Source organism: Mesoplodon mirus (genome assembly GCF_964341445.2).
Source record: "Mesoplodon mirus genome assembly, chromosome: 12".
In the NCBI taxonomy this organism is placed as follows: domain Eukaryota; kingdom Metazoa; phylum Chordata; class Mammalia; order Artiodactyla; family Ziphiidae; genus Mesoplodon; species Mesoplodon mirus.
In genome coordinates this window covers 5835202-5862651 of record NC_138988.1, presented here as the reverse complement: position 1 = coordinate 5862651, position 27450 = coordinate 5835202, and the positions used below count along the sequence as shown (strand labels likewise).

The window sequence follows — 27450 nt, the reverse complement described above, 5'->3', positions numbered from 1 at the left end:
AATGCAGCCAAAAATAAAAATAGGTGTTGTATACTAAGGAGGAATTACATTCTGTCTCTCGGGGTTTTCTGTAAGATGCTGATGCTGAATATTTATCAGGTGAAATTGACTTCATGTGACAAATGTATTCCTGAAAACTGGGGAGTAAATTAACTTTTGGTTAAGTCTGATCATGATCTACACCAAGCTCCTACTTAAAGCAAAAGTGGTTCTCAGTTTACTTTCATCGTCTGTGGGGATTTTCCTTACTGTCTCTCATTCAGCTGCTCCTACTCACCACTCTGTACAATGTTTTTCAAAGTGTGGTCCCCGGGGGCTTCCCTGGTGGCGCAGTGGTTGAGAGGCTGTCTGCCGATGCAGGGGACACTGGTTCGTGCCCCGGTCTGGGAAGATCCCACATGCCACGGAGCGGATGGGCCCGTGAGCCATGGCCGCTGAGCCTGCGCGTCCGGAGCCTGTGCTCCGCAATGGGAGAGGCCACAACAGAGAGAGGCCCGTGTACCGCAAAAAAAAAAAAAAAAAAAAAAAAGGGTGGTCCCCGGACCACCTATATCAGAATCCCCTGAGATGCTTGTTTACAATGCATATTCCTAGGCCCAAACCCAGTCCCAGTGGGTCCAGGGACCCTCAAAATCTGTCATTAAGCATGCCCCCCAGACGTTCCCAAACACACTAGTGGGTATCTTCTCTTGTGCCTCTTCCACTTTCAAAACTGATCAATACTATGATCAACCAATATTCTGATCAAACATTTCCAACTGCCTAAGGGGTGTTTGTACAGTGATGTGGCTGCTGGAAAGGAGAACTGATGGCTGAGTATCTCAAGCTCAAGCACCTGATCAGGAAATGCCCGAAGAACCAGGGGTACAGAGAGCAAGACTCAGGCCGTCCTGGTTCCTCCAGGCAACAGTAACAGGTCAAACACCTAAAAACCACCTTTAGGAGACCCTGTTTTCCAACAATGATGTACTGATACTTCTCTGCCTAATTATTTTAAATGTTCACGTCTTTAAAGGTCAGAACCTTAACGAGGGGACCCTCACCAATACCTCAATTTCCCCATAAGGAACATGGGTTCACCATCTGCTGCCCTACATTCCCTGTAACGCATTTACTGCCATATAGTTCCTAAATGTCTTTTACATAATAAAACAACTCATTCCCCCAAAAGCTTTGAATTAGGACCCTGAGACGTTCGATAAAAGCTTTGCAGATGGAGTCCACGGCTACTGATTTGTAAATTTCTCCAAGCCTAGAAAACTGAGAGAGGCAGGAAAGCAGAGGAACTTGTACTCTAACTTCAGACACTAGTCTCAACTCGCTGAGCAGGGGAGTGCCAGCGTGCGCTCAGCTGGCTGCCCAGGACTAACTCAAGGCCACGGTGATCACTCCCGGGCAAGCTGCGGACTGAGTTAAGAACAGCCCCGGGTAAGTGGCGTCAGAGGAGGAGATCAAAACGCCCTTTGCTAGATCTGCCTTTTAAGACATCTCATTTCAGGCCGGGGATATTCATAAAACAAGAAATAAAATAATTTACAAAGAATTTCATGCTAACTTCTAAAGGTTTCTGTCTCCCAAAATTCAAAAGTGCCAGAGGCTCTTTCTTTTGTCCCAGATTGCTTTTCCAACGCTGCTTCGTGACAGAGGAATGGCTCCTGACCTGTGGCCACACATTTCTTTCTTTGTTTCCCAGAAGTCATACTTTATTGTACAACATAGAAACCACACGAGAGAAATCCTGCAAGTGAAATGAATGTCAGGAAATATCTGTCAGGGTAGCCATCATTTAGACATCCAAAAAGCTCACATGAGTGAGAAAGTCCTATCAGTATTCTGAGCATTCAGAAATTTTTTTATACCCGTTGGACTCATATTAGAACACTCTAAAGGGGAATAATCACAAAGACTGCAACATTTATGGAAGGCTTTAACAAGAGGTGGTGTTTCCATGAATGTCAGAGATACAAAGTATAGAACCTTTTTAGATATTTTAAATATGTGAAAGCTCTTAAACAAAAATTCAAAGAGAATCTGTACTGAGGGAAACACTTACACTATAAGTCATCTTGCAGAGATCTGATGACAAGGTTGTTGTTTTTCTTTTAAAGAAACCTGCAAATGTCTAGATATATGAAGTTTATTAAAAAGCAAAAATAAATTGAATAACCAGGTGACATCACTAAACACAGTATGCAGGACTTACGTGTGAATGTCAGGAGCACATTTCTTTTATCCTATGAGTGGGCCTCCTAGGTAGGACTGCTAGCATTCAGCAGTCTATCTTACCTAACCCCACGATAACTGAGAACAAAACTACAGAATACTTAGTTGATAATCCATTATGGTTCAGGTTGAATGACATTTTGGTTCTGAAGTCTTTGAAATGCCAAAGACCTTCCTTCTACCTACCTACCTATCTATCTATTTGGGTACATATGTATAGATATATATTTTTTAACTTTATATATAATAGAAATGTTCTAAATATACATACATATCTATCAACAGACATCCATGTAAAATTAGAGGTCTAACATAGAAACTCCAATTTCACTGCCATACATAAACACACACACACACACACACACACACACAGAGATGTGTGTATATAAATCACCACAACTAAGGTGCAAATTACTTGACAGCAAGGAATCTACCATCTTCCTCTAGAGCCATCTGTGCAACGTATGTGAGTGACCAAAACTGAATAGAATAAAGACAAAGGCAGAGACTGTCAGTCTACCTGTGAGCAGAAATTATCACTCAGATACTGAAAATAAACCATGCTACTGCACCAGGGGATTATACCATAGGATTGTGACCATGACATTTTGCTGGGGTTCAAGTGCAGATCAGCAAACAAAATGGTTTTCTTTTCTTCTGCTTTTCAGGGCTGAAGAACACATCAGAGTCTGTATAACTGCTCAGCCTAACTTTTATCCAGGAGCTATTACTGCTCCTTAAAAAACATTAACTTTTGGATAAATAAAATGTGATCTATCCATACAAGGGACTATTATTCAGCCCTAGAAAAGAATGAAGTAGTGACGCCTGCTGCAGCATGCATGAGCCTTTCATTATGCTAACTGCAAGGAGCCAGTCACAAAACAACATACAGTATACGATTCCATTTATATGAAATTTCCAGGATATGCAGCTCTCTAGAGACAGAAAGTAAACGAGTGGTTACCAGGGCCTGGGAGGAAGAGAAGGAATGAAGAGGGACGGCCAATGGGAACGAGATTTCTTTTGACACTGATGAGAATGTTCTAATCTTAGATCGTGGTGATGGTTGCACAATTCTGCGAATATACAAAAAACCACTGAACTTACATTTTAAATGGGAGAATTTTATGATATGCGAACTATGTATCAGTAAAGCTGTTAAAAAACACTAGATTAAAAAAAAACTAGCATCTTTAAAAAGCTATAGCAGAAACAGAGCCAACATGGAGGACAGTAAATATGGTGGCTCCTTATCTTTCCAAGATTCTCAAGATAAACCCTGCGCATTAGAAGAATTAGTCCATCAACCATCACGCCTACAATGTAACCAAAGTGAGATGAGTCAAACACAGAAGGGAAAGTTTCTAAACCCAAAGAAACAAACTGTGCAAAACACACAAACACATACACACCACAAAATCAAAACAACGTGAGTCCCTGTATGGGTATATATGTGTCCCAGTGTCACTCACGTCACCAGAGTTTCTCTCACTCTCCTCTTGTTACTTAAAAGATAAGCCCTGGGAAGGGCAGGAACTTGATTTTTCTTTTTTTTTTTTCTCATGACACATAAGACCTAGCACAGCTGAAGATTTCAAAACCTTTAAAGGCAGCAATAAGTATTTTAAGGTGCACCAACTATTCCCTGAACTGCACTCTAGACACCATTGTGGCCACTGTAAGCTGTGATTATCCCCCATCAGAGATGGGAATGGGGGAGTCATTCTACAGAAAATCCCTCACAGGCAAACTAGGCAGCATTCAAATCTTCCATAAAGTGAGCTGAAGAACATGTTGCTAGAACTTCACAAACATACAAATGAGTGAGCAAAGCTGAACAGTACACAGATAAAGCCAGAGATTGTCAGTCCACCTCGCATAACAGCCACATTATCTCAGCCCTCTAAAATAAGGGCTGTGATCTCAAATCACCACGCATTCACTTAGTGCCTGCCACGTCACAGCAAGATGTGCTACTTACTAGCAGCGGGATACACAAAAGATAGTAGACTCCTTGCCTTGCATATGTGTACACACACACACACACAAACACACACCAATAAAATGGAATTTTAAAAATTATTGGTAAGCATGCAAACGAGTGTTGTCATTTTCAAGGCAGTCATTCTGGAATGACTTGAACCTCCTTATTCCAAAGAAAACTGTCACTGATTAAAATATATTTTCAGGGCTTCCCTGGTGGCGCAGTGGTTGAGAGTCCGCCTGCCGATGCAGGGGACACGGGTTCGTGCCCCGATCCCGGAAGATCCCACATGCCGCGGAGCGGCTGGGCCCGCGAGCCATGGCCGCGGAGCCTGTGTGTCCGGAGCCTGTGCTCCGCAACGGGAGAGGCCACAGCAGTGAGAGGCCCGCGTACAGCAAAAAAAAAAAAAAAAATGTATATATATATTTTCAAACTCCACTTGTGGAACTGGCTTTAGAATGACATAGGAAAAAGCAGCTCATCATTTTATAGGCACACTTACATAGAACTGAGCCTGGCAGAGAGTAAGCCCTCTACAAGTATGTAATATATATACTTAATTACTGGTAACTGTTTAAAATATTCAAAAGAATGTATCTCAGACCATGAAGGCGACTTCTAAATCACCAGCGGTGTTCTGGGGATGAGATCACCACAGTGTTAAGTGTGTAATTTTCCAGGGTAACTATTTTGAAGACAAGCTTCCGCACCTTACTTATTTAGACGGAAGCTGTTACATTTGTTTGCTTTCAATGTCACGCTGTATTTACATTAAAGATAACAAAATACAAGGTGATATAACTGCTAAATAAATATTACAGACTGTAAACTCTACAGAAACTCAAAAGAAAAGGATATAAACATCATCAGACATTGAAAGACAACAAGGCGTCTTGCCAGGAATTGAGAATTGAACAGGTTACAGTACTACTCCTGCCTATAAAAAGTTTCAGGTAAAGTTTTATAAATGGAGGCTAAAGGACCTATAGAATTCATGTTGCTGGAAAGGAGTGTGGAGGCATTCTAAAGCGGGGGGGGGGGGCACAGATTAAAAGAGGGAATGGTAGGCAAACCAGGAGGTAAATCAAACTGGAGCTGAGAGACCTTAATCCCTGAGCTTTCTTTTCACAGGCCAGTGGGTGGATGAATCATTACCCAACATGAACTAAAGCAAAGGAACACTATACTACAGGAAAGTGTTCCCAAAAAAAGAGTCCTCTGTGCCACGTTGGTGTTTGTCCACATCTCTCAATCTGGCTGCCTGCTGGTTTCCATGGCTTTGGATTTACCCACTCGGAAAAACAACCCCTCCTTTGAACAATACCAAAATCACTACCTCTGCCCTGCAATTAGACAGCAAACATACATATTCCAGCCTCTAACTCAGGCCATCAACTCATCCAAAGCAGAGACTATGTATTTTGGCACATCATACCAATCAGCAGTGTCATAGTAGGTATTCCAATAAGTAATGGATTATAAGTTAACAGTGAAAAACACCTGGATATTGTCCAATGACAAACCCCCAGCAGGGCTAAAATTTAAGACTGGCGACACCACGTACCGGAGAGGACACAGAGTTCCTGGGGCCCTTAGGTGCTGCTGGTGGGAGCGTCAGATGGTACAACCACTTTGGAAAACAGTTAAGCAGTTTCTAAAAAAAAGTTCAGCTTACCCAATGACCCAGCAATTCCACCCATGAGTATTTATCCAAGAGAAAGGAGCACATATGTCCACAAAAAGGCTTGTATAAAAATGTTCGGAGGCTGCACCACAACGTGAATAGACTGAATACCACTGACCTGTACCCTAAAAACGGCTAAAATAACAAATTTTATGGTATACCTTTACCACAGTAAAACAACTGTTTCGAGCATCTTTATTCATAATGGTTAAAACCTGGAAACAAGACAAATGTCCATCAACCTGAGAACAGAGAAGCAAATTGTGATATACTCGTCTGACAGACTATAGCAGGGCAATCCAAAAGAACAAACTACTGATCTGGGGCAACGACGTGGACCAATCTCAGAAATATTATGCCGAGCACAAGAAGTTGGAATCAAATGATTCTACTGACATGAAGCCCAAGAGCAGGCAAAACTAATTTATGACCACTGAGTCAAATCAGTGGTAACACTACCTCTGGGGGACGGGTACTGCCTAGCAAGGAGGCATGAAGGAACTTTCCGTGGTGATGAAAATGTGCTATGTCTTGATCTGGGTAGTGGTTACGAAAAGTAAAAACATAGGGGGAAAATTCATGAACCCATGCCCTTAAGATTTCACCATAATTAATTATGTCTCAATGCAAACAAAAGAAAAAAGAAAACCAAACAGGTGGGACACTCCAGTCCATTATCCACATTAAGTTCAAGATTGACTTTCTGTCTAGCCCTCAGCAAATACTCTGTTATCACAAAATAAGAGCTCACAATAAAAATTCCTTTGGGTTGTTGTAGGATCCATCCCAGACAGGGCAATATCTTTTAAGGTCTCACTAGAGTAGTTTAAAAAGAACATACAACGAATCCATTGATTTCCTGGGCTTTTTTTTTTTTTTAATTCACTGAATTTGTAAATTCTAAATATATATTTTATTCCTATTAGGACCCAAATGAACCATTTGACTATCCTGGGTTTTTCTAAGTTGATAAGACTGCAATAAACACTAGTTCCCAATATAACAGACAGGTACGATGGAGCAAGGCAGTCTGACTCTGATCACAGTGAATAAACCAAGTAGGAGACTCCACACTTCTAAGATTCCAAAGGAATCTTTTCTCAAGTTTCCTCAACATACATTTAAGTCCTTCACAAGACAATCAGGGAAATCATCCACTCAAAGCTTGGAAATGAAAGCAGTCACTTTTTGAGAATGGATAAAACTACTGTAAACAGTAAGTCAGCTAAGAGACAGCAACCTGTAATAATAACACTTTTCATAATCTGTAATTACCTTCTTTCTTTACTTACATCTTCATTGTTTGCCTCCCATCTTCGCTGTTAAGCTCCAAAAACTCAGGGATCCTGCTGTCTATTTTGTTGACATTTACATCCCCAGCACATACAACAGTGCCTGGCATGTAACAGGTATTAAATATTTTCCCATAAATGATCAGTTCACTTCATAGACTAAAGGCCAGTGATTAGAAAACAAGATGAGGGGCTTCCCTGGTGGCGCAGTGGTTAAGAATCCGCCTGCCAATGCAGGGGACATGGGTTCGAGCCCTGGTCCGGGAAGATCCCACATGCCACGGAGCAACTAAGCCCGTGCACCACAACTATTGAGCCCACGCGCCACAACTACTGAAGCCCACGCACCTAGAGCCTGTGCTCCACAACATGAGAAGCTACCGCAATGAGAAGCCCACGCACCACAACGAAGAGTAGCCCCCACTCGTTGCAACTAGAGAAAGCCTGTGCACAGCAACGGAGACCCAACACAGCCAAAAACAAACAAATAAATAAATAAATATAAAAATAAAATGATGAGATTGATGTGTCTCCCCAGTGGGCTGTCCCCCTTCTATTAAAAACAAAAAACAAAAAAACAGATGAGTAGGGGCAGTTATTTCTAAGCAACCAGCCCACTTCAAAATGTTTCTCTACAGACACTAAGCCTTAAAGAGCGCCCCCCCAACCTTCATACGCCTGCTTTTCCTGGCTCTCTGTCCCCCCTCTAAGAACATTCTAAGAATTAACAAACTCCCTTGTGTTCTCAACTAACTGAGCATCCCTGGGCGAATCACACAATTCCAATGTCTCTTTATCTTTAATGAAAAGACAGTGGAGTGGATTCACTCATAAGCAGACACCACGGTGCTTGAAGCTAAGAACAAAGAGAGGAAAGACAAAGGCCTGGCCCTCCCAGAGCTTACAGCAAGGCAGACAGGTGAGTACAAACACTCTGACAGACGCACACGGGGCACGCCACGCAAACACAAACACAACGCCTAACCCTGCCAAGAAGGTAGGGGTGAAGACGGTCACTTTCCAGAAGAAGCCTGTGCCCGTGAGGGAGAGGCTAACAGGAGTCAGGAAAAAGAACAGGTGGCATTTCAGGAAGAGGCCACGGCTCACTGGAAGGAAGGAGCCGGGTGTGTCTGGACCACAGGTGCAGGTGAAGGAGCGACGGGAGACATGACGTGGGCGATGGAGCAGTGGAGGATGAGGCTGGAGGGGTACATGAGCAATGACACTCCCGTGATGTTACAGACCAAGGCCCAGAGGGGACGTGACGAGAGGTGGGGTCAGTGATGCGGTTATTTTAGTGATAATGAAGAAAACCCGTGGAGACCTGACTAAGAGAAGAGTTCCTAGGACCTCTTCAACTTCTTATTCTAGTCTTTGTTCCTAGGTGACCATTCTTATTCTCGATCCCAAATTACTATCTCCGGCAGCAGCCACTTCTCTGAGCTCTAGACCCATATACTCAACTTTCTAATACTTATCTCTCCTTTGAAATTTCAAAGATCCTTCAAACTCAACGTACCCCAAACTAAACTCATGAAACTCACCATCTCACCACAGAACCCAGTCTTCCCCCCGTGTTTCCCGTCTCTGCAAATGGCAGCACCGTCCCTCCACGTGGACAAGCCGGAAGCTGGGGAAGCAGCCTCACTGTGCTCCCCGTCATCTGCCTCTTCCCCTGCTCCCATCCAGAACCACGCCCTTCAGTCTTCTCTCCAAACATCTCTAAAATCTACCCCCTTCTCCTTCTCCACTACCACCGCTGTGACCAAAGCATTGCACAGTCACGTCCTCTCCTATTTCTCCTATTTCCCTCCAATCTATTCTCAAGCTCAGAACAAATGTTCATCAGCCTGCCTCCCTCTTACGTACCCTCCTATCCACCCCCAGGAGCACATAAAGCCCCTGTGGATGCTGCGCACAGCAGCTCGTTCACGATGGAGTGGGGACCCGATAAGTCTCTGAGCCAAGGGATGTAAGAATTTTAAGAATTTGGAAGGAGCCAGCACCACAGGCACAGAGACTCAACTAAGGACTAACAAGTGTCCACTGAACGGGCCACGAGGGTAACACTTTAGTGACTTCGTCCAAAACAATTTCAATGGAGTCGTGGGAACAGAAATCAGATGACGGTGGAATGAGGAGCGAATGGAGAGAAGGTCAAAAGAGAACACTGACCTCCTTCCGATAACCTGGACGGCACGGAAAAGAGATCTAAGAGGTAAAAAGGGAACACAAGGTTTAGGGGTGGGCTAGCTTTTGTTTTAAAGTTGGGAGAGGGCCTCCCTGGTGGCGCAGTGGTTGAGAGTCCGCCTGCCGATGCAGGGGATACGGGTTCGTGCCCCGGTCTGGGAGGATCCCATATGCCGCGGAGCGGCTGGGCCCGTGAGCCATGGCCGCTGGGCCTGCGCATCCGGAGCCTGTGCTCCGCAACGGGAGAGGCCACAACAGTGAGAGGCCCGCATACCGCAAAAAAAAAAAAAAAAAAAAAAAAAAAAAAAAGTTGGGAGAGACTTGTGCGTAAGCACATGATGAAGAGAAAGACCCAAGAAGAGGAAGAAAGGAAATCAGAAAAGAAACCAATCACTGATAAGTCCCTGAGGTCAGAGGGTAGGGACTTGGGAGCATAAATAGAAGAACCAGCCTTTCACTGAGCCTAGGGGAAAGGAAGGAAGGATGGAGTCAGATTCTGAACAGCCTGCAGGCAGGAAAGCCTAGGAGATGTGGCGGTTCCACTATTTTCTCCTTAAATGGTACATAAGGATGCTTCCAACTCTACAAGAAGGCTCCCTCTCATTCTCTCTCTGTCGAACAAAATATAGAACCATGTATGGTATACACGTGTGTATGTGTGTGTATTTTATATATTTATACAGAGAGAACATGTAAAAATATATTTATATATGTATACAGTATATATATATTTTATGTGTTATACTTATTATTGGACGCTAAGAGCAATATTTGATGTCTGCTGTTAGTCCTGGAATTCTACTTCACTCTACCGCTTCCCTCTCTTTATTGCAATAAAGCCTCTAACAGAAAAAGGGCTCCATCGTCATCTCCAGAAGTTGGTGGTAATTGTTCCCAACTGGGAATTCAGTGGGGCAGTGTTACAGAACTTTACACAGGTTTCACACCGAGAATGACTACTACTTTCCATCCCTTTTACCCTCCACTCAATAGAACTTCAAGCCTGGTACTATAGCTGCTATTACATATTTCTTTAAAAAGCTACCCAAATCACTCTCCTGGGTGATTTTAAGCACTGGCAAAGAGGTCAGAGCTTTTCAGCAGGGAAATAAAACACGGGTTCTCTGTGGGGCCAGCCAACAGTTTATCAGTTGCTCATCAAAAAAACAATAGTTTAAAAGGACACGCGTAGTAAGAAAGGGAGAAAATGGGTACAGGAGAAAGCTGCCGACAATGAAATAAAATTTTAAATTAATGCCTTGTCACTTTAATAGGGCTGCCACATCATGGAAGATGTGTTTGTTTTCAAAGGGGGGAAAACATGCAGAAATCTGCACTCATCACTCCCTCGACTGTTAACAGGGAAACAGCACAGGCTCTGTCCAGCAGAAGGTGAGGGAGGGTGAACACTGTGCTAAACTGCTCGGCAGAAAGCATCTGCATCAAAGCATTAAATTCTGGAATTCACTCTATTACAATCTAATCATTAGCCAAGAAGAATTAACAGGCAACTCTTTTCATGCAAAACAGATATAAACACCAAGAGTGATACATACGGATGATCCTTCTTCATTCATAATTTTAGATGGTGCATAAGGCCGACTATTGTTTCAGCTCTTTGTTGCTCTCCAGCAGCCATCTCTATACAATGCAGAGTATTGTTTGAGTACTGGAACAATTTAAGCTTTTTCTGTATATCTAAAAGTCCCTGGATTACCATCCAAATAAACCTGGCGCTGCGACAAAGTTGACTTGTAACAAGTCTCAGCCTTTAAGCAAATTGCTCATTAATGCACAACTAAAGTTTCTGTTCAGACCCTAATTAACCTATGTATCTCCAGAAGTGTCCCCCCACCCAGCCCCAGTTCTGCGCTCTCCGAAACTGGGCAGAATTTTTTTTTGAATTTTATTTTATTTATTTTTTTATACAGCAAGTTGTTATTAGTTATCCATTTTATACACATCAGTGTATACATGTCAATCCCAATCTCCCAATTCATCCCACCCCCTCACCCCCCCCCCGCCACTTTCTCCCCTTGGTGTCCATACGTTTGTTTTCTACATCTGTGCTGGGCAGAATTTTTCTAACACACAATTTTCCATTATACACGGATGCTGGTGGGCTTTAACAGTGGTGAAGACTGTGACCAAAATACTGACTGAAAAAAAAGTTCAGACCAAAGCAAACCACGTCTGTTAACAGGGGAGCAGCAGGTGAGTGAAAAGGGAGGCTGGGACAACCGCGAAAGTTCCAGGGTGAAGCCGCCCCCAACCCGAGAAACAGGTTTCATATGGAGAAGACAACCTCTTAGGACATGGCCACTACTTTAAAAGATCTCACAAACAAGACACAGAGAAGACTTACAGGATAAATCCAATTATACAGGGCTAAAAAAACCCACAAAAAAAACAAACAAAAAAAACCCACCAGACAAAATTAAGCTAATTTGTCTAGAATGGCACACATAGGTAGTAAACATATAAAGAAAAGCAAGTTACAACTGCGACGCCCTCTTGGGGTCGGGAGGAATTCTGACTGGGAGAGAATACTTGAAGGAGGCAATTGAATACTTCTTCACCTGGTGATGATTACAAGGTTGATTATTTTTTAACTATAAATTACACATATGTTTTATGTACTTTTATGTCTATATATGTTTCATAATAAAAAATGTTAAGAGACAGAGAGAGACAGATAGACACAGACAGAGAAAGATCAACCCAAGACCTAACACATTCCTTAGCAGAGCAGAGGCATTCCATACATGTTTAAGAGAATGGATACTGGGTTACAAAAGCACAGTACTGAGTCTTCTCCAATCACTTACTAAATATTTTTCAGTTTGTTATGTTTACAGACTTCTTTGCAAATAGATGGGTGAAATGTTAAGAGTTCAGAAAAGATCATATAAATAGCCACAAATTGAAGACAACTTTCAGAAGAGATTTTCTATTTTATTTAGCATAAATAAACATTCTTTCAACTAGCAGTGATTCACATTGTTAGGATTAAAACATATCCTGTATACAATACCCTGAAATTAAAACAATCTACAGAATTCTAAGAAAGAAAATGCAGAAAAGGCAAGATAAGAAAGCAAACTGATGGCAATAATCCCTTAGAACTTAGTAGAACATGTAACATTCAGGAAGGCAGAGAGAAAGAAAGCAAACGAGAGAAAATAAAAATTTCAGACTCTTAAAGACACTTTTAAAACAAAGTGGTTGAAGGTTTTTTTGGGCCGGGGTGGGGGGTGGTGGGGGCGGCTGATGTATGAGTTCATTAAAAAATAAAAGGGAGAGGGACTATTTTGTAAGACAAACTGACATTGCTGAGGAAGGCTGGAGCTCAGCTCCAAGGAGCCCAGTATATACATAGATACCACTAAATATAAACAGTCACGGAATAAACGTGCAGATACAGAGAGATAAAACAGATACAGTCAGAAACAATCCCTGGTAAGACTGATTTTATATCTTTGTGTACATGCAGAAGTGCTAAATCTGGATCTAATTTCTTCACGACAAAACCCAGTTTTCTGCAACATCCTCACAATAAAGCAGAACCAAACTATTAAGGAGAGGTATTGAATCTTCTCACATGCAGAGGGGGAATGTCTTTATATCTTACGGTGTGTTTTTAAAATAATCTTCCTTCACAGCGACAAATCCAAACACCCTAGGAATTGAAGGCCCTGCGGACCACAGTGAAGTAAGGAGGAAGGAAGGAAGAGAAATCCGCCTTCAAAACAAAGCTAGTGTAGGTTCCAAGAAACAGCCAAGTAAAATAATCCTTCCAGAAAAGGGTAGAGAAACAGGGAGGGGAGCCGGAAGGAAGGAGGGGATAATCACACCTTCCCTCCCAAACTGCAGATAGAAGGAATACATATTGGCCAGGTCCTCGCAGGAGAGCTCTTGGGTTCACCTGGGCTTGTTTTATTAACCAAGCTCCTCCCAACCTCTCCTCCTCTCCCCCCCACCCCCTCTCTCTCCATCCCTCCTTCCCCCCTCCCCCCTCACTCCCGACCCTCTCCTACAAATTAAAAGCTACAGTAAAATGAATTTCCACAGCAAAACAGCTGCAGATATTCTACCTCACCCCTGGGTGAAGAGCCAGTCACTTGATGTTCGGGGCTGGGGACAGAATACAGCCAGTACAAAACGGCTCTGCTCTGTGCCCTTTCCAACTCACTAGTACCCGACACTCCTAAGTTTCCTGATGCCTCTGAGCTCATTAGACAAAGAACAATGAAACCAGGACTCCATTAAACTGCTGCTGGTTAAACTGGCAGACAACAAAAGAAATCCGTCAGCCGGGCATGGGCCTTGCTCACATCCCTAGCAGGGTCTCACTCCACTCAACCACCCTTGTTTTGTACATTTTCCTTTCAATTCCAGAAAATTCATTTATATGTAGCCTGTGATGAAACAAGTGATAATTAAGTTCTGAAACAATGAACAGCTCTAAAAGCCCAGGAACTTATAATGCTCTTCTCTTAAACTTTCAGAAGATCTGAAGATACAATCTATTCTTCCTTTCTCCCAATATAAATCATACCATTAAATTAAAAGGGGGGAATTCTTCTACCAAATTACACCTTAATGGCTCTTAACCCATAATTAAAGTATCACTAACAGCAGCTTAAAGCACGGCCAACCGTGAGTACATTTATTAGGACCTAAGTTTTCAGCACTAAGTAATTATGTAAATAGAACTATCAGCCATCTTGAGAAAAGTCCATGGTCGAACCAGCTCCCTGGTCCCCTGAGGAAACTCTCTGTGACTGGCATCTACACAGGGCCTCCTCCCCTGCAGTCACAGCAAAGTTAAGCAGCTACGTGCCAAAGGAGCAAGGAAAGCGAATTCCGACGACTCTCCTCGCCTAGGGCCCTGATTACCGTCTTCCCTGATTATCACAACAGTTTGGGAACCGAGACCAACAACTGGTTTCAGAGCAAAGAAGAATCCAGGTCAGACTCAACTGTGCATCGTGATCCAAGATGCTGTCCCTGTGCCGTGGGCTGTGAAGGTCCCCGGGACAGAGCATGGCCCCTAACATCAAGGAGGTGATGATTAATTAAGGAGGCGAGACATCAAATAATTCTGGAGAGGTAGTATGGCACAGAAGACTCACAGACTAACTGAAACCACTTTGCTCAATTCAATTCTGTTACAAACTTTCTGAATAAACCTGGACAGACAATTTATCTCTCTAGGTCTCAGTTTTCTTGGCAAAAACAGGGCAAATGTATTAGCTATATCTAAGGCCCTGGATAGCTCTGCAATAATTAGATAATTAGAGAACATGAGACAGTATAAAATTAAGTGCTAAATTATACAGTAGCGACCACAGCTGCCGACAGAAAGATTTCATTGATTTCTGAGTCCACCACTTCCTGAGAGCCACACCGGGCACTGTGCCAGGACTCAGGGATACAGTGACCAGGACAAAGCCCTGCCTTCATGAGGCTTTCAGTCTACTAGTGGCGCATTCTCAGGAGTTCAGAGGGGAAAAAATGAAGGCTCCTTTTCAAGGACATAGAGGCAAAACTGGGATTCAAGTGGGTATAATTTGAACATACAGCAGGAAGGGTGATGAATGATGAACTGGCTAACTGTTGAGAATTTCAGTAATAAGCCAGAGATTTTTGAAAAGACACATTAATACCCAAGCAGAGTTCTGCTAATTGGCTTATCACCAATGAAGGTAATTAGTTTCCATAAGTTAGCCAAATGCAGATTCTTCCTGCCCTTTGCCAATCATCTTATCCTATCCCAAAAGGTCCCCACCCCAAATCTATTTGTGGTTCATTTTTTTCCTTAATTCTCTTTTCTGTTATGCTTGTGGATTTCTATGGTGAAAGTCAGGAGCAGACACCAAGCAGACTCCATATCTAAGCCATCTGGAGTCTACCCTAAATGTGGGGTTTTAGGAAGACCTTGTATGCTATGAGAGAATTGGCTAAAAAAAAGACCTATTTGTGTATAAGTTCCTAGAGAGGCTGAGGAAAGATGGGGCAGACACATGGTTTATTTTGTGGAGTAGACCTCTAATACAAATAAGGAAAAGAGTACAACTAGCCTAGAGAATAATAACCGTCAACATCTTACCTTCTTAAAACTAAAAATTCAGAAAACTATTTTGTCCCTTATTTTTAAGAGACGTGAAACATGCCTGGGCCCTAAGTGAAATCAAACACTGCCCACCAACTGTACATTCCATTTTGCAAATAACTTCCCTGGAATGCTGGTGAGCTGAGAGATTTAATACGAATATTCTCAAAGTGTTGGACTTAAAAGGAACAATAACTATTCCAACTTTTGTTACTCCCCCCCAAAAAAATCCTATCTAAGATTTATGCCCATCTTCTAAACACCCTTTTGAGTTCAGAGCAGATGTGTGCAATGTTTACACTGAGAAAACCACTAGGACATAAACAACCCACTATAAACACCACTCAGATTTTGCTGTGCTTTTCTTCATTTCCTGTGTATTTATTTTGGCGTTAAAATAATGTTAACTTTCATAATAAGGAAAATAGCAGCAGATGTTTAAACCAAACAGACTACAGCACATCATCCCACACATCTACTCAACTTTCAGAATCAAAGTTTCTTCCTCCCAATTAAGGAGGGAGCCTAGAAGACCACTCTCGTGTATGGTACCTACTAAACAACAGATCAACCTGGACAAGCTTTCCGTAAGCTTTTCCTCACCACCTGCAGACATAAAAAATTAATGTGGTATCAATCTCCTAATAATCCCTATACTCCTCTCTCAGGCTGATTATTATGCTTTGTTTTATTTTGAAAATATCTTATTACTCAATGACAAAGACAATCCAACAGAAAGTGCCTTAAAAGTTTTCAGTTCCTTGTTCACTGAAAAAAAAATTCTTTTAAACTAACTGCAATGTTAATTTCACAGGAAACACGCCTGGTGGCTTGCTGCTTAGACCACTCTAAAAGGGACTTGAGGACACGGGGGGGGGGTGGCGGGAAGGGGAAGCTGGGACGAAGTGAGAGAGTGGCATTGACATATATACACTACCAAATGTAAAATAGATAGCTAGTGGGAAGCAGCTGCACAGCACAGGGAGATCAGTTCAGTGCTTTATGACACTTAGAAGGGTGGGATAGAGAGGGTGGAGGGAGGCTCGAGAGGCAGCGGATATAGGAGTATATGGATACATATAGCTGATTCACTTTGTTGTACAGCAGAAACTAACACAACATTGTAAAGCAATTATACTCCAATACAGGTGTAAAAAAAAAAAGTCTGCCTTTTAAATGAGTGACTTTAGAAACAGGATGATACCTAAAGCAGCAGATTCAAAGAAAGCAATTCACCAAAATTCGCATTCCTGGAACAAGTGGGATTAAAAAAAAAAAAAAGACTACTTTAAATATGAGATTCTTATCCACAAAGTTAAATAAAAAACAATAAGAATGAGATTTTTCCTTGAAGGGGAAAGGGTAAGTTTTTGACTGCTTGGGCAACAGGGCTAAAGTTTTTACACGAAAAATACAAGTGGATCGGCTCACCCTCCCAAGTTTCTTCCATGTTTTCTCTTTCTAGAGCAATGTTCAGTTCACTATAGGCAGAGACATGGAAACTTCTCCTGCTGAATCAGAAGGGAGATGTCTCCTTGATTTGTATGTGGTTACAACAAAAAACACTTCCCCTGCCAAGCTGAATTCCCCCGGAGATGTGTCTCCGGCTACTCAGACTCAGACCATTACCACTTTTTCAAATCGCACGTAGATAATGTTGGATTAAGAAATTCCCTTTTCTCTTCTTACTACTAATAGAGACAGCTTGAAATACTACAGGGCAGTGGGGAAATACCTCATGGTTTAGTAGGAGGTAATAAGTGATAAGATTTCAGAGGTTTTTTTTGTTTTGTTTTTTTAATTTAGCTTTCTGGTTGGTGGGTTGTGCAATCACTTCCACAAGGGACAGGAGTGTGGAGGGAACATCCTTCAATGTCAGAACTCTCCCAGAGCTGTACAGGAAATGGGAAATCAGACAAAGAGCCAGTCTGTGCTCTGTGACATGGGTGCCCTTCCAGGCCCCCAAACTGAATAGAAAAATTCTTCATTGTTTGGGACAATCGCTCTTGAACACAAAAACGCACTGTAACTTTCTGTTCCCCTCTACAGGAAAATCCAAAGCTCTTGCTGGCTGTTGGACTACAACAGGAATACTGTATGTAGATAGTGTATGTTTAAAATAAGTATGAAAGCCAAAAAAAAAAAAAAAAGAGTGAGAGAGAGAGAAAACCTGGCATGTTTAACTTTTTACTTGGGTCCAGAAGTTCCTCCTCTAAAGAAAACACCAACAGAAATGAAAAAAGAAATACAATTTAAAAGAGTTTAAAATGTGAGGAGTTAGTATGTTGCAAGCATAAAGCAAACTTTTAACAATGTATATTTTACCACCTCCCCGCCCCCTCCCCCTCCACTGTAACCCCTGAAGGCTAAGATACAAACAACAAACTTTGTACTGAAAACAGTACCTAAGAACCGCTTGCCTTTCAAAGCACCCTAAAGTCTCAAGAAAGAGAACAAAATGCACAGAAGGCAATCAGAACCGGAAAGGAGGAGTGGCCTTGACCAAAGCAATAGGGTAGCAGTTTCTAGAAGGGAACATCTACCTTCATAGCACAGAATCCCGATATTGTTGTTCATCTTGTCCAAGTACTGGTAGTTCAACAGGTCCATCTTCATAAATAGCATTTATTGGGCTAGCACAGAAAACCAGCTCTTTGCTTTCGCCCCGAAAAAGTACGTTTCCAAAATCAACTAGTGCTGAGCAGCTCCTGGCTCTTCTCTTAAACTTCACAAAGACGGAGGCCCGGCCTCGGATCAAAACAAAGTAAAAGTGAAAAAAAAAAAAAAAAGACGCACACAAAATCGAACTTGCAGAAAACCCTTCAAGGGTTCGTGGGCAGACGGTATACGTCCTGGATCCTCAATCGAGCATTTAAAAATCGTTTCAGAAGTCTTTACGGGTCTTTCTTCGACGTAAGAAAGGAGCAAGGAAGGAAAACCCGAAGCCCATTTCCTAGGACAAAGCCGCGCTCGCGCCGCTCACAGCCCGCTGCGAGTTCACTGCGCTGACACGCCGACTATGCCTGGAATGACTCGTATGTGGACGAGCTTCCTCTTCCCAGCGGGAGGGAGCGCGGAGCATGCTCACTGAATCCCCGGGGCTCTTCACATGTCAGGGATGTTTTCTGCACAAGATCAGGCTCTAAATGTACTAAGTGTTTGAAAGAAAGAGAAGCAGGAGGTGGAGAGTCTGCAGGAGGGGCCGGGGCAGAGCTGCTCTTGACAGGAAGCAGCCCTGCCGCTGCAAACCGGAGGAGGGAAGAGAAAACCCAGGAAGTCGCTTTTTCAGGAGCTGAGTACAAAGTCAAAAATCCATCATGGAAGCAAACTTCCATGGAATTTAACTCTGGTGTAGCTTCACTTTTGGGTTTCAGAAACCCAAAGTGCTTTGCTGTGGTACATATACCACATATTTCTTTTCTTTTCTTTCCTTCCTTCTCTTTTAAAAGTCGTTTTACAAGGTCCATTTACACTTTAACTGTATACTTAAAATTTCGATGTCATGTTACATATAACTTCTCTCATAATTCTCATAACAACTCATAAACAGGGCAGGGATGGTATCACCTTTTTACAGCAGCGGAAACTGGGGTTCAGAGGGATTAAATAATGGTATATGGCTCCCAAAATAGTTGGCAGAACTACTTTTAGAGTGTGTTATTCCCTTATAGCCTTCTAAAAAATAAGGAGGGGAAGAGGGAGAGAGAAAGATAAGGAGAAACAGGAAGCGAGAAAGAGAAAGAGAGAGTTTAAGGAAGTAAGACTACATATCCCCAAAACAAAGCCTACCTGACACGATGGGTGGGAGGCATAAAATTATTTTCATTTTGCACATAGGAAAGCTGTTCCATCTGTGTATTAGAGGCTAACAGAATAGCATGCTGCCGCGTCACGTCTTATTGTGAGGACCTGGGCCTTAAACTTCGCATCTCCAACATCTAGCATAAGTGGTGCCCAAAAGCTATTTACTGAATCAGTAAATCACTGAAAGTTCAGAATCTTCAGCACATGAAGAGCACGCTAGCAAAATAAAGGGAAAAAAATAGTTTTCTCTTTGGAGATGGCACGTAGATTTTGGCGCCATGAATAGACTAGTAATCCACCACAGGAGGTGTTTCTATACTAATACTATTGTATGCTATTTGGAGATTTAGAAAATACCAAGGGGTGTGCTATACTGTAGACCAAGACTTGACACTGTAATACTCTAAAATAAGAACTGGATAAATAATTTCAAGGGCTTCTATGTTAAAAGATTAGCAGTTGCACTCTGGGTAACAGGCATGTTCATGACAAGTTCTAACTGAATCCTATTTGGAGGTAAATACAACACCCAATACTGCTGCCTCCCTGTTGCAACAGCAGTAACCGGCATAGCAGCAGGTGAAGGAGGCAGGAGAGGAATCGAGATTTCACAAGCTTTAACTGACAAGGCTATTTAGTAATGCCAGATTACATATTCTAGAATCTGAACAAGCTATACTGAAAGGTATGTACACCATCAATTGTAATTAAAATACTTGATGGTACTTGACGGGGAGGGTCAGAAGAAAACTCTTACAGCATCTAATATATATGATTGTACTTCATCTTAATATCTTTAGGTACAGATTCAAGTTCAACTGATAGTTTTGGTTCAAATTCAATTACCCAGTTGGTTGTGGAGAACAATTACTGTGCTACATTCTTTGATGTAAGTTCTCAATCAGAAAACGTTACGAGTCATTAGCACACCCCATACGGGAGAAAGCTGGCTGCACCTTGGAATCAGTGTAGAGTTTTAAAAAATCCTGAGGCTGTGGGTGCACCCCAAAATAATCTGAGGGGGTGGGGCCCAGTGCTGGGATCGATTTTAAAGAGTCCCAGGTGATTCTAACATGCGCCCAAGATTGAGAACCACTGCTTTTATCTCAGAGGGAAAAAAATCACCTGCCTTCAGATACTTCATTTTACACAACTTATTTTGAGAAGGAAAGTCTTCTTTTTTTTTTTTTTTTTTTTTTTTCTTTTTGCGGTATGCGGGCCTCTCACTGTTGTGGCCTCTCCCGTTGCGGAGCACAGGCTCCGGATGCGCAGGCCCAGCGGCCATGGCTCACGGGCCCAGCCGCTCCGCGGCATATGGGATCCTCCCAGACCGGGGCACGAACCCGTATCCCCTGCATCGGCAGGCGGACTCTCAACCACTGCGCCACCAGGGAGGCCCGGAAAGTCTTCTTTTTAAAGGACAGTGATTTAGCCAGATCCAAACAATCCGGTGGTAATGATATAAGTAAAATATTTAGTAACTTCCCTTTAATGACTCAGTGTCACTTACAATGTAGTTTTCACTCTCCAAGAGGCAACCACCCATGTGGACACAGGCCCACAGGTACACCTTGACCTGTGTTTGCAATGAGCTGTGGGAAAATAAAATCCCCAGCCCCCACCGCGTGTTTCCCACTGATCTGGACGCTACTGTGGTCCTACTTAGAGCTACAGACAAGGAGAGAAAACAGGTAGAAACTTTGATAGCAATTTGACAGAGTCATCTTAGGTCCCGTAAATCTTCCAGGCAGACAGTCAGAGAAGCCCCGCCCTGAAGGGTGGCGGCCACACCCACCGACTCCGCAGGGCAGCCAGTCCCTGCGGCTGGACCTATCCTATCACAGCTCCCCACATCATCCACCTTCCTCTTCAAGCAGTGAACTACCTACAGTTACTCTCGAAAACCAAATTCTTTCATGTCTCAGTGCACATGCTCCCTCTTTGTGCAAGACTTTTCCAGCCTCTCTCGCAGCAAACACCCATTCTTCCTTCAGGACTTGGCACACATCTCCTTTGTCCTGTGGGACCCCCGTCCTTCTGAGTCCTCAATCCCAGGCCTGTGCCATCATTTGCCAACGGGCATGCTTCCATCCTAGGCACGTCTAGGCTTTAGGAGCAAGGGCTATGCCTTCTGTACCTCTGCAGGGTTGGTCTGGCAGGAGCCTGGCACACAGTAGGCCATCAATAAATTCCTGTTGAATAAAATCTCTAAGATGAAAACACCTCAAAGGTAGACTCTCCATCTTCCCCTCCCTACTCCCAGCACATACCAGATTATCTAACTCAATGTTTCTCCAACTGGATTCTGTCAGAATCTTCTGGGGACACAAGTCCTCACATCTGAGGAAAACTCATGTAGATTCTGATCAGGCTTCAGGTTATGGTCAACATATCCACCGAAAAACTCCAAGTGCTGGAAAATGTCAGTGCTTCTCAAGTTCATTCACAGACTAACATTGTCATAATTAAACTACCAACAGGATTCTTCTTAAGGAAACTGGAAGGATGGTTCTAAATTTTATCCACCAAAAAAAAAAAAAAAAAGAAAAAATCAGGTAGAAAGTTGGGTTTTTTTGGATGAAGAAATTTGATCTATCAGATATTTAAAACATAAAGCTACTGTATAGCATAGGAAACTATACTTGATATTTTGTAATAGCCTATATGGAAAAGAACCTGAAGAAGAGTCATATATATACATATATATATATGTACACATATAACTGAATCACTTTGCTGTACACCTGAAACTAACACAACATTGTAAATCAACTCTACTTCAATAAAATAAAACAAATAAATAAAACATAAAGCAAAGAACATTTTTGGGGTGGAACTGGGAAGAGATTAAGAAAAATGAAACAGATATTGTCATATAGTAAAAACTTTAAAAACTGTAAGAAAATGTTCAGACTATCTAATTTGGAATAGGGAAACATTTTCTAAGCCTGAAAAAGAATTAAATCAAAGAAAGAAGTCACAGAGGAAACTACTGTAGAATTTGACTGAATATACAAATTTTATGTTTCGTACATCCGAAAACACCAAAACCAAGTAGAGAGGGAAAACACAAAACGGAAGAATATATTTGTGACGTATACTATGGTGGATGAAGGATGAATGTTCTTGGTATATACACATTAAAAAATAGAAAATAAGAAAAAACTTAATCTAAATTATTTTTAAATGAGCAAAGAACATGAGACACAAATGGCCAATACAGTTTTAAAAAGCCTATTCGAGGGACTTCCCTGGCGGTCCGGTGGTTAAGACTCCACACTTCCACTGCAGGGGGCACAAGTTCGAGCCCTGGTTGCAGGGAAGATCCCGCAAGCCATGCAGCACGGCCAAAAATATAAACAAATAAAAGATAAAATAAATACACTTAAAATTTTTTTCTTAAAAACAAGCCTATTCAACCTCATTAAAAACAGGAAAAATACAAATTAAAAAAAATTAAGTGATTCTCTACCTGCCAAATTAACAAAAAGAGAAAGCATTTCAATCTTATTTAATGCTGGTGAGGTGAGCTGCCATTGGAATTTGTGTCACTGCTGGTAAAAGTGTAAGCAGTCAATGCCTTTCTACAAAGCAGTCAACATACACATCAAGCTGTCTGTAGTGCTGAAAATCTTCACATCCTTTCCTTGCTCTGGACTCTAGTTCTAGAACTCTGTCTTAAGAAAATAATAAGATTTGGTCAAAGAATTACATAAAGATGCTTATCATGCTTCTATTTATAATAATGAAAATTTGAAAACCTAGAAGTCCAAAAATAAGGGAATGCATGAAAACTGTGGTATATCAACGACAGAATAGTATGCAACCATTATAATTGCTTCTAAAAAATATAATGACAGGGGCTTCCCTGGTGGTGCAGTGGTTGAGAGTCCGCCTGCCGATGCAGGGGACACGGGTTCGTGCCGCGGTCTGGGAAGATCCCACATGCCGCGGAGCGGCTAGGCCCATGAGCCGTGGCTGCTGAGCCTGTGCGTCCGGAGCCTGTGCTCCACAATGGGAGAGGCCACAACAGTGAGAGGCCCGCGTACTGCAAATAATATATATATATATAATGACAGGAGAAAATGATATACTCAAAACATATGTTAATGGAACTACATATGTTAAATGAAAACAAGCAAATAAAAAATATAAAAATAGTATGTACACTAAACACCAATTTTGCTTATGTATTTGTAAGTATACACACATATGCAGAAAGAAATATACACACACATGTATTTAAAAGACTATACTAGAGAAGACAATAATTCAGAAAGATACATGCACCCCAATGTTCACTGCAGCACCATTTACAGTAGACAGGACATGGAAGCAACCTAAATGTCCATCAATAGAAGAATGGATAAAGAAGATGTGGTACATACATACAATGGAATATTACTCAGCCATAAAAAGGAACGAAACTGTGCAACTTGCAGAGACATGGATGGACCCAGAGACTGTCATACAGAGTGAAGTAAGTCAGAGAGAGAAAAACAAATATCGTGTAATACCTCTTATATGTGGAATCTAGAAAAATGATACAGGTGAACTCATCTGCAAAGCAGAAACAGAGACACAGACTTAGAGAACGGACATATGGATACCCGGGGGGAAGGGGAGGGTGGGATGAATTGGGAGATTGGGGTTGACATATACACACCACCGTGTATAAAACAGATTACTAATGAGAACCTACTTATAGCACAGGGAACTCTATCAATGCTCTGTGGTGACCTAAATGGGAAGGAAATCCAAAAAAGAGGGGATATATGTAGAGCTATAGTTGATTCACTTTGCTGTACAGCAGAAACTAGCACAGCATTGTAAAGCAACTATACTCCAATAAAAATTAATTAAAAAAAAAAAGAAAAGGAAAAAGTCAAAAGGAAAAAAATAAATAAAAATAAATAAATGATTGGAAAGCATACCAAAATGTTAACAGTGCCTACCTTGGAGGGGTGGCATTTTTTACATTTTCCTGTGTTTCTACTTTACCTGCAAAGACTATATTCCTTATATAATCAATGTGAGGGTGAAGCAAGGTCCTCACTTTTTAAAAAGCAGGGACATATGAGAAAATATGCCCTGGTGAGGCATAAGCAATGGATCATTTATAACTAATTTTTGAACACCATGATATGTCCTTTTCATTTAGATTTAACAGCTAAAGATTTAAAAATTCCAAACATTTATTTAGAACTCTGTAAGATTTAAAGATGTTTATAATGAGGTATCTGTCCTAAAGAACAGTCTACAATATGGCGGTGTAAGTCAATTATATCTCAGTAAAACTGGGGAGCTAAGGAAAACAGTCTACACAGAGAAACTCCCTGTACTTTAAACTTTCAGAGAATGTAGACATGTATGCATATGCTTTTGTCTTCTATTATTTACTAATTATTTCATGTATTAGTAACAATTCCCCAAACTAGACCATAAGCTTTGGAGAAAAGGAAAACTAAGCTTCAGTTCTTGGTATAAAGCTCCCCACAGTATAAAATAAGGGCTCCATAAATGTTCATTATGGCAGCGTCTCAACATCTTTGTGGAATAATGATGGCAAAATGATGACAGTAGGAAGCCCAGGCTAATTACTAGGTTAAATGGTTCTACTTGCTAGAGAGTTGACTACCAGTTTAGAATAGAATCAGCAAAACTGTGAGCTGCTTCATAAAAGCCAAATGATCAAAATCACTCTCGAGACACTTATTAAAAGATAAAATGCTGGGACTTCTCTGGTGGTGCAGTGGTTAAGAATCCACCTGCCAATGCAGGGGACACGGGTTTGATCCCTGGTCCGGGAAGATCCCACATGCCGCGGAGCAACTAAGCCCGTGTGCCACAACTACTGAAGGCCACACGCCTAGAGCCTGTGCTCCGCAACAAGAGAAGCTACCGCAATGAGAAGCCCACGCACCACAACGAAGAGTAGCCCCTGCTCACCACAACTAGAGAAAGCCCGCATGCGGTAGCAAAGACCCAACGCAGCCACAAATAAATATATAAATAAATAAAATTTAAATAAAGAAATAAAATAAAATGCTTTCATTAGCACACTTGTCAAGCAAGGAATATTTTAATGTTAAGTCTAACAATTATTTTTTCACAGACACCAGGAAAGGTAAATAACCCTACAGGGCTACTTGGTCCCCCCCAATGGATTCAACTGCCCTCTTCTTTCCAGGATGCTAAGTAACCAATATATTTAACTAATGCTTTCATTTTTAAGTTTATTTTTCTCCTTACCACACATTTATTTTTTCAAATCACTTTAACCTGATATGGGACTAATAATCAAAAACCGTACCAAAGGAAGAAAGTTAAGTCTGACTGTAACTTGATCTACATTATCAACTAACCAAAAAGTTGGATGTGCAAAAGTGCCATGTTTAACAGCATCTCTAGACCCCACTGCAATCTATGGGCACATTCTTCAGTATAATATGAACAGTAACAGTAACAATGGTGATGATAATGTTTGTTAAATACCTCATTGGTCAAGGCACTCTCACTTTTTTATATTATCTTAATTACTAAGACAAGGTTGTAAGAGAAGGAAAGCATAGAAGAGGGTTTAGGTGAAAACAAACTGAGCACTAAGTGGTAAGAAAGAGGACTTAAGGAACGAAACCTTTTCTTTTAAATATTGTTTAGAATGCAAAGTTCTGTGGCTCCTCAAAAGCTCAGCTAAAATCCCACCTTTCACAAGAACCCCATTAGCTAGGATTAATCTCTTTAACAGTCCACTGTATTTTAGGTTTACACTGCACTTAATTCTAAAACAAGGCAGACTACGAGATAATTTATGTATCTCTCCCCTACCTGATTATAAAGACTGTTTTGCACACAGTAGGTCTTCAACAGTGTAGCTGCTGAATCAAAGAAGACACCAAAACAAAACAATTTTCAAATGCCTCAAGTATCAAGGATGTAAACCTGAATATCTATTAAGTTCTCTGTGTTTTTTACATTTTCTGTCAAGGAAAGAATTCCTAAATATATCACAAAACATTGCTTATTTCTCTAACCTGGAGTTGCTCACACTGAAACGATGATGAAAAATACAGAATTTTGTCAAATTTTTCACAAAAGCAAATGCCATTAAGCTGTATGTCTTGACTTTTATTGTTTATAAAATAGTAACATTTCTAAGCTAAAACACTCTCAACTTCTATTAAGTATGACTAGATTATGTTCTATAATATAATGGGATTTTAACACAAATATATGTACTTTTAAAAAAACTTTAAATGGTTCTTCAAAGCAAAGATTTAAACTTTCAATACAACAGCACCCTCTAAGGGTGAACTTTAAATTGCAAAGACAATTTTGGGAAAGCAAACTGCCTGATTTCTCACCTGAGTTCAAACACAATAAGCCTCTTGTTTAACTTAAAAAGTCACAGTGAATATCTTTTAACATACAGTTCCACTCTCATTAAACTTTGCAAAAATTAAAAAAAAATCCTAACAAAACCAATTCCCTTGATATCAAATGAGTGAATAGGAAATCTGCTTTACTAACATGAATTTAAGATAAAAATAGCATTTAAAAGTTCAGACTAGGATTGATGTTTTAAATAAATCAGTACTGGGGAAGGGAATATAATTAATTAGCATTCCCAAGAAAGGAGAAATCTCTTGCAAAACACTATAACTTACTAGTTTTAAACTAGTGCCTATATGCTTAAAACAAATGTTTCCTTATTAACAAAAATTATTATTTTAGTGGTTTTCATTATTGCAGACAATTTAGTTCAGTAAATCCTGTTCAAAGAACCTTCATAAAGAAAATATTATCCTGATATTCACATTCTCACCAATTATAATTATCCACAGACGTATTCTTGCCAGGTTGGCTAGCACTTACTGCCATGGTAAAAACAGGAGAAGTCCAATGGAGGAAAAGTCCTAAATATTTAACATTTGAAGCTCAATGTCACTGACAGTCCCAATTTCTGATTCAATCTTCACCTAGCAATTTAATTTGCCTTCACAGTATTTCATTCATTAGGCACCATTTTTCTACCTTCAGAATCACCCTTTCAACCAACTAGGATCCAGTCTAGAAAACAGACAACACACCTGTTTTTTAATAGAGAGAAATGTAATGCTTCCTCCCAACCTGTGCCCCCTTCCAGTAACTACCC

At 41.2% G+C, this 27450-nt stretch overlaps 1 protein-coding gene across 3 annotated transcripts in view; it reads right to left on the bottom strand.

Moving 5' to 3' along the window:
• VGLL4 (vestigial like family member 4) overlaps positions 1 to 27450 on the bottom strand; it is a 155100-nt gene that overhangs the window by 62855 nt on the left and 64795 nt on the right. Inside the window, exon 1 of one of the 3 annotated variants that reach the window (XM_082638761.1) lies at positions 18035 to 18630. The exons of 1 other annotated variant lie outside the window; for it this stretch is intronic. In XM_082638761.1, the coding sequence (XP_082494887.1) occupies positions 18035 to 18116 (82 nt within the window). In that variant the 5' untranslated portion in view covers positions 18117 to 18630. Of the gene's footprint in view, positions 1 to 18034; positions 18631 to 27450 lie in introns of those variants that run through there. One more of the 3 variants, XM_082638759.1, reaches the window with a different exon arrangement.